The sequence below is a fragment of the Aythya marila genome (assembly GCF_965140915.1).
Source record: "Aythya marila genome assembly, chromosome: 1".
NCBI lineage: Eukaryota > Metazoa > Chordata > Aves > Anseriformes > Anatidae > Aythya > Aythya marila.
The window spans coordinates 54,504,067-54,525,082 of record NC_139042.1 but is presented as its reverse complement, the minus strand read 5'-3'; the positions used below and the strand labels follow the sequence as shown (position 1 = coordinate 54,525,082).

Here is a 21,016-nt window from a genome sequence, read left to right as displayed (position 1 = left end):
ATGGGGCACCCACAGCTTCTCTGGGCAGCCTGTGCAAGGGCCTCACCACCCTCAGAGTAAAGAATTTCCTCCTAATACCTAATCTAAACCTATGTTCTTTTAGTTTAAACCCTTGTCCTATCACTACACTCCCTGACAAAGAGTCCATCTCCTGCTTTCTTGTAGGTTTCCTTTAGGTACTATTAATCAACTGTCTTGAACTAACTCTCCACTGAGAACTGAAGTCAAATGTATCATTGTAGACCTTAAAACAAATGCCAGCTTGAGGTTTCTTCCCTGAGCTTTTGGTAAGAGCCAAACACTAGATGTGCCAGTGCACTGAATGTGTGAGGTGACCAGACTCCCAAATTCCCACATGTCAGAAGTACTTCTTCACCTCCTCCAACCCACTCCAGAGTCACCCCATGCCTGTGGGCAGGCAGATTTTCCTGCCTGCTTTAACAGACAGTATATCATTATTCACTATTTATTTACAGCCTTGGCATGGAATGCATCTCCTCATACTGCTGTATTATTTATAGGCTAAGGCAAACACTGGGATATTGACATGAGGCTACGAGACGTTTTTAAATTCAGAAGCAGCTCATAAATAAGGAGTTAAGTCTTATATTTTAAGAAGAAATGCTAAGGTTCTTGTCTTTAAGCTTTATTGGGAAAAGCTGAAGAAAATAGTCTCCACAATACTGTCAAAATCTATTAACCTGATTCTTCCCCAGCTCACCTCTGCTGTAAGCCAGGCTGATCCCAGGGCCATCCTGCCAGCAGAGGGGAACCAGGTCACTGCTGCCTCTGTGGTGAAAAAAAACAGAGCAAGAGGTATAATTTCACTCAGTGAGTCTCCCTTCACCTTCTATAACAGCTCCTATCTCCGGTCACCTCTTACTCCTCTTGATTTCCTAACACTCCCCAGCAACTCACCTTGAGGAGAAAGATGTCCATGTAACTTTCAGCTGCTATTTTCTCCTCCTAATCCTGGGCTATTTGGGGAACTTGTTTGTTAATCTGTCTTTTGTTCATGATAAAGACTAGCTTGCTTCCAAGAAGTCAGGAATCAGAATAATTGACCTCAAATTGTCATTGGTATCCTTGGGCACCAGCCCTGGCTCATCTGCACTCTCCTGGAGAAGATAACCACAAACACAGGCTGAGCTTTTAAAAGGTGCATTGTAAAATCCTACTTTCCATGGCTTCTAGAATGCATGCCTCTTCCCTTGTTTCTCCCTATTGCACACATCCAGAGAAGTAAACAAGCCTGAATTCTTGCATACTATTGAAATATAAGCATTAAATCATTGTAATTATACACTTTTGGAAGCTGCTAGGGTGGAAAGTTTGATTGTTGAGTTTCCAAATCCTAGCCCTATTCGTGAGATTTTTGCAGAACTAAAAGCACTCACCTTTCTTCTTGACAATCCTAGAATCACAGAATGGTTTGGGTTGGAAGGGACCTTAAAGATCACCTGGTTCCACCCCCCCCCCGCCATGGGCAGGGATGCTACCCACTAGATCAAGTCACCCAGGGCCATATCCAACATCCACACATAGCTCAGTCTTGCTTCCTACTGAGCGTAAATAACAATGTGGCTATCAGTGCCTTTTTGCTATAATTCCTATGTGTGGTTGTATCAAATTAAATCAGAAGAGGAAGTTTATAGCACTTCACATTTTTCCATATATGGTTTCATGCTGTTATACAGTGTTCATCACATTCTCCGTACCTTATTTGCTGTGAGATATCTGAAATTCTTTGTCTTATCTGATCCATGATTTAAGATTCTGACCTTTTCAGCTTTCTGTAATTTGACTGCCAGCTCACTCAATATGCCTTTGTTTATAGCCTTACAGCAGAGAGACCAAGCGAAGATGTGAGCTGCTGGTGTGCTAGAAAGATACAAAATTCTATTTGCCAAAATTTGTGTGCAGAAGAAGGAAACGGAGATGTAATTCGAAAAGTTTTAAAAGAATCTGAGAATACAGATGAGAAAGGGGATTAAACACACTGCCACTATGACTCTCTGCTAAAAGAATGAACCAAAAAGCAATACCTTTCTGTTTATGGCAACCTGTGTGAAAAGCAATTTCAACACTAATAAAAACTGATTTTTCACCTCCATGGCGAGAGGAGCAGAATGGCAGCATACATCTTAACACTTTCATCAAAATGGTTGGGAAGGTAAATGAAGCCTTTATATCTGCTTCTGGGATGCTATGTTGGCTTGCCTCAAGTTCTGCTCCCCTGCTGCCTCGTCAGCTCGCAGAATGAGCTCTGGGGACACTAATCTCTGCTGGAGAATAGCTGCTAAATTATTCAGAGTACCAAAGACAAGGGCTGAGTGTGAATTACAGAAGACCCTGATGGCACGGCGTGACAGTGATAGAATGACAGATGAAATTCAGCTTAGGTAAATTTAAAGTGAGACATATGGGGAAAAATAATCCTAATTTATCATTCGTAGTTGAGTGTGCTACTTGAAAATGAGATCTTGCACTTATAATATGTAGTCTTATGGAAACGTATATTTGTTCTTATAACTGGTCAGGAAAAAAAAAAAAAGTCTAAACTAAATTCTAGGAAATATTATAGAAAAAAAGAAAAAGCCTATAAACAACATGCAGAGCGTCCTTATGTCACCATAAGGATCCCTGGTGCACTTGTATCTTGAATGCTGTGGACAGGTCCGGTCCCCCTATCTCCAAATGAAGATGAGGCAGATCAAGAAATGCTGCAGTCAAGCTCGACCAGGATAATGGAAAACGCGGATATTTACAGAACAGCCTTATGTTCTTCTGCCTATTGCAGACACAAAGGAGAGGGGTTATGGTAGAGGACCATGAAATCAGGAGTTGCATGAAGATGAGCAGGGACTTGTCGTTCAGTGTGTCTTTGAAGGTAAGATTTAGGTGTGCTGAAATGAAACCAGAAGGTGGCAGGCTCAAAACAAACAAAAAGAGGTAGTTTTCCATTGTGCCAATGAAAATGTCATCACAGGTAAGCTAAAATAGTCTTTGCTAAAGGTACTAAAATTTTGCTTGAGTTCAAAAAGCTTTCCTGCTCTTACAAGAAGCTACTTGGGCCACTACCAGAGTGAGTAGCTCTAGCTGCCCCTAGTTCGGCTATTCCCTGAACTATTCTTAATTTAAATCTTTGGGGTTTTATTTGTAGTATGTTGTTGACAGGGGGACATAAGCTAATGCTGATTTCTCAGTTACACCAAAGAGAACACCATAAGCTTGAATAAAAGCTTTTTCCCAGGGTTCATCCAGTGGACAAGGCATCAAAGCAGATAATTAAAGCCTTCAGATACAATCCATCTGCTTTATATTTCTTCAGGCTACCTTCATTTGTAGTAAACAACAACAACAACTACTACAAAGGCAGATTAGTATATTCTGGTTTGGATAGCTGCTTCAGGAGATGAATCACCTTCTACCACTGCCTACGTTTCCCAAGCCTGAGACCATTATGACTCAACAAGAGTGCATGTTTTGCCCAGGAGTACCACAAACGCATATTTCCTACATATTCATTCCTCCAGATACTTAGTCAATTTTGTGATTTATTTAACTTGTTTTAAATGTGACTTAAACAATATTGACTGACAAATTCTGCTCAAAGTTTATAAATAAAGATGCTTCTTTAAAACAAAATCTGGCAAAGACAAGCCTGGCTTAGGCCCAACAGAAGAAGTTTACATTCAGCTCGTGATCTGCTGAGCTAGCTGCCCAGTTGATCCAAATAGAAGATGAAACATCCTATGACTGTTTATCTAAATCACTGATAAACTGTAGCTCATTTATTTGCCATTTAATTCTCATAAACATACAGGTGAGAAAACCTATGTTTGTGCAATTTTTGCATCTAGTGCTGAGCCTATGTCCTGAAGTCTTGGTCACCTCGTGATTCACTGCAACTGGGATGATCATATATCCTCTTTAACCCAGTGTTTCTCATTTTCTTTGCTTGGAAATCAAGGTGCCTGGTGGGGCAAGAGTATCCTTATGGATCCCCAGCATTGAGCGGGAACCCAGAAGATGAGAAGAGCTCCCAGTTCAGGGCTAGTAGTCGTGGGAACTAAGTGCTTGTGTGAGCATATCCGAAGTCAAAGGGACTTGAAAAGCAAAGGAGAGAAAGCAGGGACAGCTGTGAGATAGCTAAGGTCCAGAGAGGCTAACTTGAGATAGTGGCTTGCTACATGGTTCATAAAAGCAGCTTTACGGAGAGGAAGAAAATGACTGTAAGAAGCATTGGTACCTAAGAAGACATTGGTGCAAATCGTACAGCATCCCCAAGATTAGTGGGGAACTGAGGAAGGGATTCAGTATTTCTTATTTATCTTCATCTCTGACATTAGTACTATGTTAGAAACGTTCTGCACAACTATTTGCTACCATCAGCAAGCATTTAAGAAGAGTAGAGAAAAAATATAAAGTTCACGAGGCTTCAGCATCTGGATGGACACCATCAAGGTAGCAAAAGATGTCTGAGCTTTTGGCAATACTCCTGCAGGTGATGAAAAGCTCCTGCTCTAGCAGTTTGTGCTGGATGGGTTACCATTTGTCTGTATCTGATCCTTACAAAAAAACTTCCCCCAAACCAAAAGCAGGTTCATGGCTGGGCTCTGTCTGACTGGCAATCCAAAACATTGTGTCCAGCATGTAGGAATCAATGCAAACAGTATGCAAATGGCCAGCGGTGACATTTTGACAGAAGCATGGTGTGTGTGTGTGTGTGTGTGTGTGTGTGTGTGCACGCATGTGGGCATGCAGAAACAAGTGTCCACACACATGTTAACCTTCAGTCACTCATGAAAAGTAGCTCTACTGATCCCCAGGACCGTAATTGGACCTGTGCAGCATTAAAGTCTTCCAAAACATTCCTCCTTTCTTGGCAATGTTCATTTCCATGTGATTTCTTTCCTGAAACCCTGTCTTGACTGTGACATCATGCACCTGCAGACCAGTCAGTTTGTATTGCCAATTATACTGATGACATGGTTTCATTTTGGTCTGTTGCTGATGGATTTCACCTAGGGTTGTTTTGTTTATCCTGCTTAATATCCAGCCATTTATTAGCATGCATATTCCTGCATCCTGTTAGTCAGAAACACTTAAACTTCTACAGCTGAGATATTGTCATTACTGCTTATCACAAGCATCACTGGTCACAGGTTTACAGTCTTACAGCTGAAGCAGCAATCCTGACACTAAACTCCCCATAGACAAAGGGACAAACATTGCTTGGTCTCCACATGTTTGGTAATGCAAGGCTGCTTGTTTGTCGCTTGAATGCCACATCACAGAATTGAAATCCCAAACGGACTGCTGGGTGACCTTGCCTGCTTTTGGCAGAGCACAGGTTGTTTCATATGAGCCCATCAGATCCTGCCTGAAGAGGCTGGGCCTTAGTGTATTTTACACAGTATAAAGATTTCTGGGTAAGACAGAAATCCACAAAAAATCTCCTGTCAATTATTTCCTTGAACTTTGCATAGATAAGCAGATTTTTCAGGGCATCTTCACATCCACACTTTCACAGTGGATATCTCTTTGGCTCTCTGATGGTTCCTCCCCAAGAATCTTCTATTTCTTCTATTCCTCCCCAAGAATCTTCTATTTCTCAGCTACCTCGCTAATTCCAGTGGTTTTGATCACCATCTTTGCACAGATGGTCCCCAGGTCTCTCCATCCCTAATGTTCCCCCTCTGGTCTTTGTGAATTTTAAATATCTCTAGACCTACTCACTTGGAAGCCTTACTTCTATTTCCCGTGCAGTCTTTCCAAAAGTGAATTCCTGCGCCCTTGTCCTCTGGTATGGCTGAGGCTCTACCTCCTCTAAAGTACCTTTGGTTTTTCGTTTGTTTTTCCTCTTGTTTGCAAACAGTGAGGTGCAGGAGCCATTTCTGGGATGAGAGTCTTCTTACCCCATGATAAGTGTCTAAAGCAGGCCAGATCCTAGTACCCTGAAGGTCCACTTGCCTCCATTGGCAATAAGGGGATTCCCAAAAGCAGTGCAAGGAGGCTGATTTTTAGTGATGTGAGGGGACCCTGTATGTTTCACCATGAAGTGGGCAGCTGCTTACCCAGTGGACAAAATCCTTTAGCAGTCCTCTTGCCAAAGCAGGACAGGCCTTATTTATTCTCCCCATTATGCGTTTTTAGCACCCTGTACTTTCATATAACAGTAAGATTTATAACAGTCATTTACTTACCTCCATACTGCCTAATCTCACTTGCTCATATTCGTAATTTTAGGGGCATACTCACAAATTTCTACACGAATGTTGAAAGGTGTCACACCTTGTATAACCTCTGTAGCTAAAATAGAATTTAACGTGAATTAAATCTTAAAAATCAAAGCCTTTCTCCAGAGGTATCTAATACAGTCCAGCAACGCCAATTCCCACTCTTGCTTATAACTGTGCCATAACTGCACATTACAGTACAGATTTCTGATGTATTTCTTGAAATGTAACCATGTATGTGGAAAAAATTTATCTGTCTTCTGGTGGCAAAATCCATTTCTACTTTGCTATATAGTAATATTTATCAGCAATGCAGACATTTATTTCATTTACCATCTTTCCGCCCCTGCTTCATAGCTGCTTTCACTGGAGTGCAGGACCCAGTAAAGTAATAACATTCATTTTGCTCTTCCATCACTCACACTGTCCTGCAGTGCGTTTGATTTTGTGCTCGCTACTGGTGATGATGATGGACTCTCACCTTGCAGATTGTCTCAAGTGATGGCCCCCAAAAGTACAAACACCATCAGAGCAATTTGGATTCCTAAATACAAGTCTCTAGGAGGGAGGGACTGTTTATTTGGAGGCCTGCAGGTATTCAAGACATCTGTACAGGGCTTGCAGATATGACACAGCACCTACGCCAAGACCTATGTCCTTCTGGAGCAGGGGTTGGAGGCCAGGGAGGCAACTTCAGGACATCATAAACAGCACTGAATGATTCTGTTTAGCAGCCTGAGTTGTTCCCTGATAGTATCAACTCCCTCTGCCATCTGGTCTTCACTGTCAGGGTCCACTTCTCATGCCCACTCAGCCATCAGCTTCTGGGGGACTGGTTTCAAACAATAGTATGAGTTTCTAGAGGCTGACAGGCTGCCTCCCAGGAACCAAGTTTAATTCACATCAGCCACCAGGCAAGCAGTGGGATACTGCCACTATTGCAATTTACAGAAAACTGGAGATTAGAAAGTTCTCCTACCTTTTTATGTCCCCAAAATGTTACACACTAAAACAGTGACATGAAAATTGAAATTTGCAATGGGGATTTCATTAATAGCACTGAAAGGGGTACAAAAGGTGATCAAACACAGTCCTGTTGCAAGACGTATGTATAGTTTTACCTTGTTCTTTATGATATTTAATTTGGTCTTAAGTTTTTTTCAGAGACTCCAGATGCATATCCATACACATATACAAAACTTCTAGAGATGACTAGAAGTATTGACAAATTCAGTATTGAAGTGAATGGCTCTAAAAAAAAGTGCAAAATTGGGTAGGATGAAATGAGGATAAATTCCAGAGAGGTACTGTTTACTGCAGACTCAAACAGCCTTCCTTCACAATGGTGGTTTTTAAACAGTAGCTGTGAACAATTAGAAAATTATTAGGAAGAATTTAGAAAATAAAATGAACTCAAACCTTTGAGAACTTCCTTTCTTCTGCTACCCTAAACAACTGCTGTTTTTGTTGTATCCCAAGAGTAATTTCTCAAGCAGAGTTTTTTTTGTTTGTTTGTTTTTGTTTGTTTGTTTGTTTGTTTTAGTGTTTTTTTTTGTTGTTGTTGTTGTTTTTTAACCATTAATACAGCCTTACACAACATTTAGTACTGGTCAGTTGACTTTGCTGAAAAAATGTCCTTTTTTTTCATGTGACCTGCCCAGTCAAGGTCACTCCATCCTAATTTGCCATGGTATGGTCTTCTCTTTCAACCAGACTCACATCCAGGGATGTGGTGTATTTGCTTCACGTTGGGAATCAAGAACTGTGAAGAAGTTTTGATCTGATAAAATAGTCATGGAACAAACAGGGACCCAAAATACTCTGAAAGAGGAGACCTTACAGGGGGCCTGAGTTACTTTGTAAAAGAGATTTCCATGTATCCTCCTTATTCACATCTATCCATGCTCCCCCATGTTCCCATCCCTGTCCTAGTTCATTGTATTTACACATATACATGAGATAGTGTGGCTGAAAATGCAATTGGCTCCTCGTATGGTCCATGCAACCAGAGGAGATGTAAGGACATATATATGAGGCCAATGGTGAAGCAACAGACTGCAGCTTCTCATTCTTCCCCATGGTAGCTCCTTAGATTACCCTGACAGTTGGGACCGGTCCTCTGTGCAGTTTCCGAAGAAATGAAGTCCAAAAATTCACCAGCACTTTTTCAGTTATTTGCGTGCTTAAGTCTTAATTCAATCCAAGTATGGAAATTCTGACACTGGGGTCACTTGAATTAGTGCTAGTGACTATGCAAGTCTCAAGCCTCCTGACTTAATGCAATCTCAGTTGAAGCCTGCTAAAGTCAATTGCAATCATAAGATTTCTGATTGGGCCCCAACATAATTAAAGAGTAAGTTGTGCCAACATGCTTTTCCTCTATGTACATTTTATTACGAAACATAATTATGGTCATAGTGGATCTGCACTAATGCTTGAAACCAGCCCAACAGAAGCATTTTTAGTCACTTTTATGGTTATGTAGATAAGATGGAACCTTTAGTGTTTCAAAAATGCAATCAATGTTTATTTGTTGCTCATAAGTTATTCATGGACCCAACAATATTCAACAAAATTTCTTCATTTTCAACAGATTTCTTAATGAGTATCAATTTACAGAAAACCACCAACAAATAAATATATGAAAACAATTGCTTTTGACACCACAATGGTTAAACACATTAAATAATTCATTAAATTGTGCTTTACATCAATGAAAACCCCTAGGTCTACAAACTATCCTTTAAATAGGAATAAAAGTAGATATGGTTAGTCACAATACAATCTCTTAGTAGCAGAGTTCACACACATTATTGCACATAAACAGAAGGAAAATCCCTAAAGAATAAAATAATTTACAGTCTATTAATTTACCCTTTCATCTCAAATATGGCAACTGATGGGAACTCCTGATTTATTCATTTTCTCACTTCAAAGATTTATTTGAAATCACAGAGCTTGTGATATGGCCAAGAAAAACAAACAAAACAAAACAAAAAAATGAAGGATATTGTAGGAATCTATTTCTCTCCACAAAATATTGAGAAAGTATTACAAGAACCAAACTACAGGAAGTGTTTCAATGCAAGCTGGGTACCTTTTCTGAGTATGCTTTTGCCATGGGTAAGGCAGACACAGCAATCTACTCTATCAGAATGATTTTATTGTGGTTATTCATCTCAGGACCTCTTACAGGGTAATCTCCACCAACCTGGAAAACAGATATTCTCTATCCCATACCAAATAATAAAATATAAAAAAATAAAAAATTTCATGTGTATCAGAGGGACAGCAATGGAGGAGAAAATGGTGCCAGTGAGATAACGAGTTTTATAGCATCAGTGCTCAGTACTGGTACAGGACTGGATGTGGGAAACAAGAACCCACCAGTGCCGAATGAAATGTGTTAACAGGAAGGCCAACTTGAGAAAGGTCCCCAACAACACACACTCACTCCCAGTTACTCTTGAAAATGTGTAGGAAACAAGACCCTCCTCGTAGAGGATGTCCACTCTGAAACACTTTCAGACTGAAGGGTGATGTGACTCGCCACATGGTTTTGTTGAGTAGATACACTGAAGTTAGGAATTTGGCTGTGGATCTGACTTCCTTCAGTTTTTCACTCTCTACTTCTGTTTTGAGTGAACTACAGATAAATACCACATACTGGGTAGAAGCCCTAGCAAGGCTATTCCAACCTCATTGTTAACACAACTGCAGTGAGTAATACCAAACATGAGAAACCATCTTTTTTTCCCTTTCCCCATGGTGAAAAAGCTTTTTATTGTTAGCACTGATGACTGGGGAAGAGAGGACAAATTTTCCTTCTCTAATAAAGTACGGCCCATAGGCAATAGGCCAAGTTCTTGGACTAGACATCAAATTACCAGGAACCAGTTTTAACAGCACAGCATGTTTCTCTGTCTGCTCCAAGCCTACAGCAAATTATAACTGGAAAAGGCAGCCAGTGCTGAAGATGCGATGGGAGAGATTAGTACGTACATCTCCATTACAAAAGAATGAGATTTGTTTCAGCATCGCAGTAGCAGAAGCCAAATTGCCTTGTTTAAGCAACAAAATAATGCCAGGAAGATGGACAGAAATCCTATAGCATCGCTGCTCATGAAGGTTTCAAAAGGAACACACTGCTCTCTGATCTTAAACAAGACACTGTAATTACAGGGAAGCCTGTGCTGTCAGAGCAATGAAGACCTGGAATAACAGAGATGTGAACCTTTATTCTGCTTTTAGGCTGCTTTTGCTCTACAATATTTTGGGTGCTGTGCCCAAGAGGAAAAAGCTGCAAGCTTGTGTCTTAGAAGAAGTCAGCCTGAAAGTATTTTAAAACTGCTTGATTTTTGATGTGCAGAGAATTTCTGCTAAGGACAGCAGCAGTGTTAGTGAAGGGAGTTTGCTGAATCTACTGCTGTAGCTGGGGCGGGAGCTGCTGGAGCCGTGGGCTTTGGTGATGGCAAGATCCCAGATGCTTGCTGCCCGTTCCTGCACAACCAGTGCAATTGTGATACACAGGCTCCAGGAGAAAGAAAAAAAAAAAAGAAAATAGAAATAATTAAAAAAAAAAAAAAATTAAAAAAACATACAACAAAAAACTTCAATTTTAAATAAATCCCAAGCATTAAGGCAAATCCTGTTAACATAGATGCTACAGCACATTAGCAGCTCTTCAGGACCCTAATCTTGTCTCCTGGGAAATGACTGACTAAAAGGTTAGGCATCACATTAAGGTATTGCCAAACTATTAAAGCTAATGCAAACCGCCCAAAGACTGCTTTGATTTTCCTCATTAGGTTTTGTTTTGTGTCATGCAGAAGGAATAGTCTGGAGAACTGTTGGTGTGCTTAGAGAGCTGAAACTGATACTAACAGCAACTGGTGAGGCTGCAGGGAACAATTTCTGCTCTCTCTCTCTCTCTTCTCTCCTGAAAAAATAATGCAGTGTTTTCAAAATGAAAAAAGAGGACCCTGTTGCTGTGAGCAGTGTGGAGAGGTGGCCTGTAGGGGAAAGAGGCAGGGACATGAGAAAAGGGACTCTTGGGTGCTTAGGGATGCTTTACAACAAAAGATGGTCTTGGACTGATTCTGCTTTCTTGTTTATCCTCCTCCTTAATCCAAGTATGAGCTTGCATCTTTCATTCCATGCACTTGGTTTCTCTCCCACAGGCCCACCAGCAGCCATGACTCCTGCCCACCCCATAGGGCCCTTCAGGGTCACTTCTGGCATCCTCAGCTCCCTGTGCTCACAGAGACAAAAAGAGCACCCACAAATCCTGGACATGGTGTATGGGGTGCCACAGGCTCCCATCCCTTCTCTTGCCACAGGATCTGAAGCACAGGAGGAGATGCAGCAATGGACCCGGGAATGTTTGACCAGCAGGAAGGCTCCTGCCCTCTGCAGGGCCAGGGCCACTGCTGTGCTAAAGATGCAAGAGTACTGGTCCAGCCTGGCTCTTAGTGGCCCCACTGTCCCACACACAGGACATGCAGAGTGAGCTTTAGTCTCAGACTGTAAAAGTTTCAATTCAAACCTCTGAACATAGGTGTTTCTATGTGAGAAAGGAGCCTGAGCGCCTCTTCAAGGCGGTGGGGATCCAGTCAAAATGGTCAGGGGAGTCTTCTTTGAGATGGACATCCCACATTTGGGCAGCAGAATGGCTATCTGCTGCCCTGTGTTTTCCCTTCTGAAGGCAGAGGTGGGAGGAGATGCATGTGATCCACCAAGGGAACAGGCATTAGAGCCCCAAACTCCCTGCTTACCACAAAAGTAGCACACTGGTGTAAAGCAGCGCTTTGCTAATAAACTACATTGATAATGAGGCATTGTCCCAGTAGCCTTCTTCACTTCTTAATATTCTTTACAATATTCCATGTTTAACATATTATTGTATGCATTAACTCTCAACAGGATTGTTAGATCATGTTTTTGATATTGTGCATAGATAAATAGCAATAACATTGTTGGAACTAAAAAAGATACAGCATGCACTAAAAATAACATTTTGGAAATGAAGGGATAAAGTTTCAAAATCAGCCTTGTTTTCTGCAACACATTAAAATGACTAGCTAAAACCCTTGAATTTTGAAAATAACCAAGAAATGTGCATCCATATCAGGTACTCCAGTATCTCTAATTAGCAAATCTGTAAGGTAAAAGCCATTCATGCATGCAATAATATACTTTCAGCATCTTGATTTAGCAGCCACATTGAGGCACTTAGAGAAATTTCCTCCTAATGCTTTAGATTTATGCTAGAAGAAGAAGGAAAAAAAATCTCTCAAAGATCTATGATGCAAAGGACCTTCTTTTTAAAATTCCACTACCACAAATGGAATCAAGAAAAAATCTCAGAATAAATAGATGCAGTTAAGAATGCAATGTGTGGAGGAAGAACCCATTGAATCTTTGTAGACAAGGAAGAAAAACAGATGCAGATCTCTCTTCATGAAAGCAATAAATTTACAAAGAATCTTCATACAGAGTAATAAATATCAGGTCTTTCCACATATCTATTATTTATCCTATAAAAATGAAAGCTGATTTTTTTTTTTTAATATGTTGTAGCCACTACCATAGTTAGAGAGAAAACCAATTTAAATTGTATTCACTTGGAATCAATGTACTTTAACAGACTATATCATAAACCTGCCTATCTTCACAGACAATATATCTCCAGGCTTTTAAAGCAAATCTGGATAATGTCACACTAATATTTAAGCTTTTCCTGCTCTCTCTTTCCTCTTCCCTGTAGTTTGCTGGGCCCCTCTTCACCTTTTGTGAATGTGAAGGCTTATTTCATTGCCGACAGGCAGGTAATATGGGCAATGTGTGCGCAGCTTCAACGAGGACCTACCTTCTTTCTCAGTTTTTGCACTCTGGCTTTCCCTCTGCCACACACACTCTGAAAGACGACTGCTACCTGACTGGGTTTGATTCTCTTAACATCTGCAGAAAAATAAGTTAAACCCCCCACTTCACTTGCAAATCATCCCTGACTGAGGGCTTACAGAAAAGAACAAGCACTGTACCAATCCCACATTTCCTAGGTCTTTTTTAATCAGCCCAGCAAATGCTTTCCTTAATCAAAACACAGCGTGTAAAAGTTTGAAGGGCAGTATGTTTACCTCCATTTCATCCACTAGAAAGCTACACATTACAGTTGCAAAGGACAATATTAAATAAACCAGCTCTCACATCACAGAGGAACCAAAACAGATTATTTTTTTTTCAATTTTGATTCATGCCTGCACAAGGTTTGGTAGCTCAGATTGTATAGGTTACATCTGTTAATGTCGTGGATATAGCTTTCTCTTCAACCCATTCTCATAGCTTAGGGCTTTGCAGGAAGTCTGTTTGGATAGGAATCTATTCTACTGCTATTTAATAACACTATTAATGCCTAGTTAGAAAAAAAAAAAGTTCTCCTCACTGACAGAAACCAAGAAAAACCGAGACAAGGAAGGGTAGCTGTCAGATGCTGTCTCATTTGCCAAAGCGGTTGGCCTTCCTTGGCTGATTTTCAGGTAGCCAAGTTACACAAAGTATGAGCCTCTGATCCTCTTATGGGCTAGTCAAGCTGGAGGAGCATCACCATCTTGCCACTTGGCTATTGTAATCTTCAGTAACGGCAACTTCTGCCACCTCTTCCCTTGGCCACTGATGAGCTCTCTGCTCCCGCAGCAGCCTCCGCTCCTCTCGCCTCTTTAGCCGGTTCATCTGATGCTCCTCTTGCTTGGAGTACTGGAAGCGCTGCAAGAACAGGTCCTTGGCGTATTCGTACAGCTGCATGTCCAAGAAGTTCAGCTCCTCTATCCGCTGCCGCACATCCTCACCGATGTCCACATTGGAGGCCCGCGTAACGTTGAACTGGGTGAAAGGGGAAATGAACTTCAGGTTGAATGTCCTCTCGAAGAGATACTGTGTTTTCCTCTGAAATTCGGTGAGGCCAAAGAAGGCCATGTTTTTCAGATTGTTCTTGGCGCTTTGGAGAAGAATCATATTCCTCTCGCTCTCGTTCATAAAAGTCAAGTTGTAACACCCCACCAGGCTGAGATCTGCCAGCATGCGCACCTGGCGGTTGTTGGCTAAGTTGTAGCTGCAGTCCATGAACTCCTCTAAACTGACTCCAGACCAATCGTCGCCCTCGTAACAGGTAGGCAGCTCATCTGGTGTCGGACTTCTTCCATCACACATATGAAGGGAAGTTTTCCATGTTGCGCCCCTCTGAACGTGCTTCCATTCACTCAGGTATCGTGACACCGGATCCCTCAGCATCGTGATGTAATAGAAGTTCCTGTAACATATCATTAAATATGGTTTTAAACACAGATTCAGTGGTTTTCCCTTTTTTATTCTCCAGTCAAATGATTACCAGTGACCACCACCACCACCCCCTTCATTTCTTCAACATAAGGTAAGTATTGAAAGCAACTATTTCTGAGATAGTAAAATGTTTAAAGCTTGATAAACCCTGTGAAAAAAATACGAGGTAGATTGGAAGAAAGAGAGAAATGAAAGGAAATAAACAGCTATCAGAGAAAAGTAGTTACTTTGACTTATCAACTGTTCAGTGCTAGTTACTTCGTGTATAAGCCAATTAACCAAAGTGTACTCCCCTCTACTTTAAAATGAGGACAGTACTATCAGGAAAACTGGAAAAAGTGATTTCTATAATCTCGTCACTTTCCTTCTGGACTGTGACGTGTGTGTACAAGATGATAATCCATACAGCACTTGGTCAGAACATACGAGAAGCATGGGCAATACAATGTGGATGCTGCAAGTGCTAAAAATAACACCGTGTGGAAGACTGGCATGAGCCACCTACTTAAGAAGAACACTATTATTAAATGGGCGGGAGTGAAGATAATGAGAGGCCCCAAATCCACTCACGTGACTTAATTTTAGACAAGTGGTTGATTGAAATTAGTTATAATCATGTAGTATAAAAGCATTTGTTGATATAAAGATAATCATTATTCAACCTCACCTGTCAAGAATACAAAAGAGACACTAAGAAATATTGATTTGAAATAGAGCAAATAACTGCAGCACTCACATTGTCAATTTGTCTTTTAGCTCTTGAATTGAATTTGTACATCTATTTATGGCAATCTGAAATGGACTGCAATTGACTATGGTTCAAACAGGATTTTACAGATTGCAATTTTTACAGGGAAATGTTTTATACAATAACAACTAACCTAAATTACAGGGTGATATCATAAGGACAAAACAAAACCAAAATACTTATGATTTCTGTCAGCTAGAATAACTAGCAGAAGATTAATGACTAAAATTAACACACGGAATGGTACAAAAATAAGCTCATGAGTTTGTGTGACTCATCTGACTGCAAACAATACATTAATAAATCATGAGTCCTAAGATTTCTTAAGAAAAATCTGATCTAAATATTCTTCTTTAAGTCTAGTCAAGTATGAAGCAAATAAGCAGGAGGCAAGCTTGCTCAAGACAAGTTACACTGGAAATAAACCAACACTTTGTGAGGGGCATCTTATAACCAGTTAAATGAAAATTCTTAAAACTACTAACAATCTCCAAGACCAATACCCTTCTTTTTCAGGTATCACCCATTTTCTACCACTCAAGATGGTAAATAGTTTTTCCATAAACCTTGGGTTTGTCATTAAGATAGACATGTCCCCACGATTTCCTAAAATGCAGATATATTCCCCAGTTCAGACAAAGCAAAAGGAAACAGAGCTGAACACTTTGTCCTCATTCATTTTGAGTTCTTCACCTAGAGGATATATAATATACTTTTTGGGATAAGATTATGAGGCCAAACTGTGGACTATGGTCTGCTGCAGGATCATTTCTTGAATTACTATCTAATGGAAATGGTTGTTTCAAAAATTATTTCACAGTAGAAAGGTTACAGGTGGAGGGATATAAACTGGGGAGTGCCATAGATATATTTTATTATCACTTGCAATTGGGAGCCATGATTACTGTTAATGTCAGATGATACCCTAAAGGATGACATTTCCAAAAAAAATGGGACTTGGGTTTTCTGGCTACACATGATCAAATTGTACTTCAGCTGTTTGGACCCACTTCAGTTATTTACACAGCTCACGTCAACAGAGAACTCAAGGACTGTGCAATCATTCAATAGAGAGAGATTACTTAAATACCTTTTCACTACTCCTGCAGAGTAGGAAGCACCAGAAATCCTCCTGTGTGCTCCAAAGTATAGCTCCATTATGAAAAACACCATCTTTATGTACTTCAGGCATGGCTTTCCTGTCTCAAATTGAATGCCCATCTCACCTTGACTCTGTGATGCATGTATGAGAGCACATTAAGAATTGTTTCCAAACAATAGAACAAAAAGTGGACATTTCACTGGTATTGTGCAGATAAAGCAGCCAAACTCTCAAAACACCCATAAACTCTGAGTATAAGACATTGTTATTGTAACATCCAGCAGGCACTGACAGGACTATTGTAGACAATGATTGAGGATCCAGGCAGCAGACATGAAAAAAATGGACAAAAATGCAGGGACAGTTGCCAACATCTGTACCAATGAAGACGAAGCATTGGCTTAGTCCTTGTATTGGTGCCTCTCACCTCTTTGGATAATTTTAGATGTGAATATGTGGTAACAGATGTATTTAAAAGTTGCTCTCAACAATTATTTATACCTCTAATAACATTTCTGTCTTTCCTCTCCCATCCCTAGCAGTCCCATTCAGGCATGACTCAGAGCAACAGCAATTAACAAAAATATCTCCTTTGCATCAATCATTTCCATTTCATGCCTGGGTATGTAAATGCCTTTGATGTGCAATAAACAGGAATACGAAGCAAATGCAGGGAAATGAGAGGAGTGTGTCTTTGTGTGACTTCCGCAGCTTCCCTTGAGCAGACTGGGAAAAAAACTTTCACCTGCCCATTAATGCTTCTCCTCGTAACTACCTGAATTCTGCATCTGGCTCTGCTGTCCTGATCAATTTCCTTCTTATTTGCGTATCTTGCAGAGTGCTGCCTCCTTGTGTTAAGACTGAATGGCTTCTTTATCTGGAAGGAAATCTTCAACAGCAGCCCGATGTACATTTCATTCCCAAGGCACTAACAGTGCAGCTATCCACACCACGTTCACACTTCACAACCTTCCATTTAACCTTCTGCTCATGACTTTCCATCACCTTTTCTATCACCTTTAACAAACCTAAGGTTGGAAGGCCTTAGATTACTTCCACCTAATCCTAGGTTACACTGTTAGAAAGCTACACAGACAAATAGGGGATGCTGCCCAGCACTCACAGCACTGCTTTCACTATTATTTTTTTTTTTCAGTGAAAAGGATGTCTTTTCTGTAGAATAATGATATAAATAAAAATACATAGGTTATGCACATTCGTTTCAGTTGGAAAATTATCAAAATTATCTCAGGAAACTGTTGACATTTATGGGTTAAACAGAGCGGCATTTCAGATCTCCCAGTGCATAATATGCAGTTTTCAATCAGAATTGGAATGGCTGAAGAGTCAGCTCTTAATAAAGACAAGAAGCAGTTCATTAAAAAGTGAAATGACAGGTCGCCTTCCATTTCCCCTTTCTTCCCTATTCAGTAGAAGAGCATCAAGTCAACTGTACATTGAGTGTGCTTGAGCCAGTCTGAATACAGATGTCCACTTGTTCCTGTCTGTGTAAATGTCCTCCTTGCTTCAGGCATGCTCCTGATTATATGGCTGTGTTAAACTCCACAGGTAGCCACTGGGGGAAATACTCAGCAAAGATCTAAGTGTTGGCTTCTGTTTCCTTGGTTTGACAAAGCTAACTCATCACAGACTTCTTGGCTTCATTTCAATGGACTTCTATCATTGATTACTCAAACTGTTGCCACAGACAGCTTCAGTGTTTAAAGACTACCAAGCAGAATATGCTGGCATGTCAGCGAGAAGATATTTTACACAAAACCTTCCAAATTAATTAAAAACCATGCAAATTATATATATATATATATATATATGTACACGTACATATATAAGCATGGATGTGTGTGTGTCCATGTGCCCACATCTGTGTGTGTAAAAATTCATATGGCAATCCAGCATAAGCTGCTGTGGTCAAAAAATGAAAAATCACAGTAAGTGCAAGTGGCAAAATGGCCACTTCAGGATGGTTGATTTTTTGGATGGGATGCTAAGCACCATGGTGGTCAGACTTCGTAATCCTTGCAATAGCCTAGTCAAGATAGTGCGTGCAGCTCACAGAAGGTGCCTGCAGAGAGAATCCATGAGAGACCACAGCCACAAACTTAGCACCAGGGTAGTTCCTATTAGTTCAAGAAGATCCATATCTGAAATAATACTATTTAAACTGGAATTAGAAACCACCTGGAAATTCAGAAGGCTCTAGTCCCACCGGTATGAAATCCAGTCTCTTCATTAGCATTAGGGGAGAAAAAGAAAAAAAACAAAACCCACAACCCAAACCTTTAATTAATAGAACAGATAAACTGAGCTTCTAGTTATAACCCAAGAACACATATTTCTTTCACATTATAAGGTATTTTAGTATAAATTCTCTAATCTTACATTAATCCTTCAATAGTATTGCCTGGATTTAGAAATTCATTTCAGAGGAGCATATTAGTAGGGGTGATCCCAAACCAGGGCATTTTGCCTCTTCTATCACCACGGAACAGACATCCCAGCTGAGGCAGATTTACTAAACATGTGAAGAATCACCACGCATTGAGAACAAAAACATCCTGTAGGGCCTCCTGGGGAGGAGGATGAATGACATCTTCCCTGGCACTCTTGCTCTCGTTTGGAGCAGCCAGCACAAGGAGAGCTCACACTGCACTTGTGGAGGCTCAGAGTGGGGGAAAAGCGAGCTGCCCCCTCTTCATTTTAATACTGAGGCAAGGCCTTGTGTGTAAAGAGCGATGAGTTTCATAAAGGAGAAGAGCACGCTCACAGCAACTGGTGCAGGGATGGAGGAATATCTGAGGTGGAGAAAAAGGCAGTCACTGCAGAATATTTTGTGAGATGCTAACAGCCAGAAGAAAGAAGAACCAAAATGACTGCAAAGCCCAGGTGCATCATAAAGACATCCACATTGTGGTTCTTCCCGGTAGCCGGGAATATAAAAGCCCTGTTCAAGTTTATGACCCAAGCTGTTATGAGAAGTTAGCAGCTTTAGTCCTGGAAGTGGGTGTGCTCCCATGGCAAGTTCTGAAATGCCCAGCAAAAGCCATCCTGGCAGTATGCTTGTGCTAGTGACAGACATGGTGACAAGATGAAGGGTTAGGAAGGATCTGCACTTTGTGAACAAAAGCTGTGTGCTTCCCAGTTTTATCCAGAAGCCCACGTTCTCAGTGGCAATAACAGAGTAAACCACGGATCAGCTACCTCTCCAGGCAAAGTATCCTCCATCAGTCTGGGTAACGGTGCATAGAGGAGGGTAAATGTGTGAAACAAAAATATGGGTAATGCAGTATGTGAATAATTAGGGAATGTGACCATACAACAAGGATGGTGAGGGGAGGCAGAAGGTGAAGTTGGGCTGGTGCTGATACGAACTGGTCAAGTCGTCCTAGCATAATGCAGATGCACCAGCTCATGGCTGGCAGCTTTACTGTGCAGAGTGTCACTGCATCTATGCTGTGCTTAATTTACAGATAATCCGCCCAATGTAACAAAACCAAACTGTTTATTTCTTTTTCTGAACAACCTCACTGCAGAGAAAATGCGATGAAGCAGCTCGCAAACTATATGCATGTCCATATGGCTGCAGGAAGCTCTGTACAGCTAATCCACCAAGCTGGATAAACACTGGCCAGCCTGCAGACTTCTGTGAAGATGATGTAGCAACAGCACATAGGTTCCTTAGTGTCTGCCAGAGGATGCTAGACCACTGTGATGAGAATGCTTTTCTAAGACATCTGCTACTAGTTTGTGACCTTAATACTGTCAGCTGTCCTCTGAGGTTGTCATGGGTTTCTCTGTATGTGTCCTTTACTGAAAGTGTCATTAAGACAGCAGTCACCATGAAGAAGTCAATACTTATCCATTCTTACCACATACATCACCAATTCAGCATGTAGGAAAAACACTTACTGGGCAAGTTTTTCAGAGGACCTGAGCAGCCACCACTTCTACTCTTTTTAACTGGAATGGTGAGCACTGTGCTTACTTCAGGTAGTGGCTGTAATGTCCTATAGACACTCAGCTACTCTACAATAAAGGCAAATTTGTTGTTGACTTCAGCAGAGTTAAATCTATGAATTATAGCTTGTGTTTTGAGGTACAAAATTAGCTGTGCCTCATTATTCCTCTGGGATTTTGTCCCATGGTTTTGAATCCAACCAGAAAAAATTTGGCCAGTTTCCTATTTCCAAATTGGCCACAAGCTTGTGCTGTTTAACTGCTCCTTTTGCTATCCCAGTGACATACAGTGCAGCTAAATCTGTAGGACGTGCCTGCTGAGAGGTGGGACAGGACACTACTTCCAGAGTAAGGTTCCCAAATACTAAGTGTCTAAACAAACTCTAAAGCCAACAGAGAGCTGCTCAATCCAGTCAGTGGTATCTGGAGAGTGATGCAGCTGGCCAAAATTACTTGCCAACACTGACATGAGCTGTATCACTGTACAGACTCCCTATACAATGCACTATGCACATTGACCACTGTGGGATCTTAGATACCCGCTGATTTGGAGATGCCTAAACGTAGACACCTACACAAAAATCTCAATCTGTAAGGCGAATCCCACACCTG

General features: G+C 40.9%; 1 protein-coding gene across 1 annotated transcript in view; it reads right to left on the bottom strand.

The window, feature by feature from the left end:
• Positions 1-8,716: 8,716 nt before the first annotated feature.
• HS6ST3 (heparan sulfate 6-O-sulfotransferase 3) overlaps positions 8,717-21,016 on the bottom strand; it is a 296,801-nt gene continuing 284,501 nt past the window's right edge. The window contains exon 2 of the mRNA XM_082778161.1: positions 8,717-14,550. Coding sequence (XP_082634287.1) covers positions 13,845-14,550 — 706 coding nt within the window. The 3' untranslated portion in view covers positions 8,717-13,844. The remainder of the gene's footprint in view (positions 14,551-21,016) is intronic.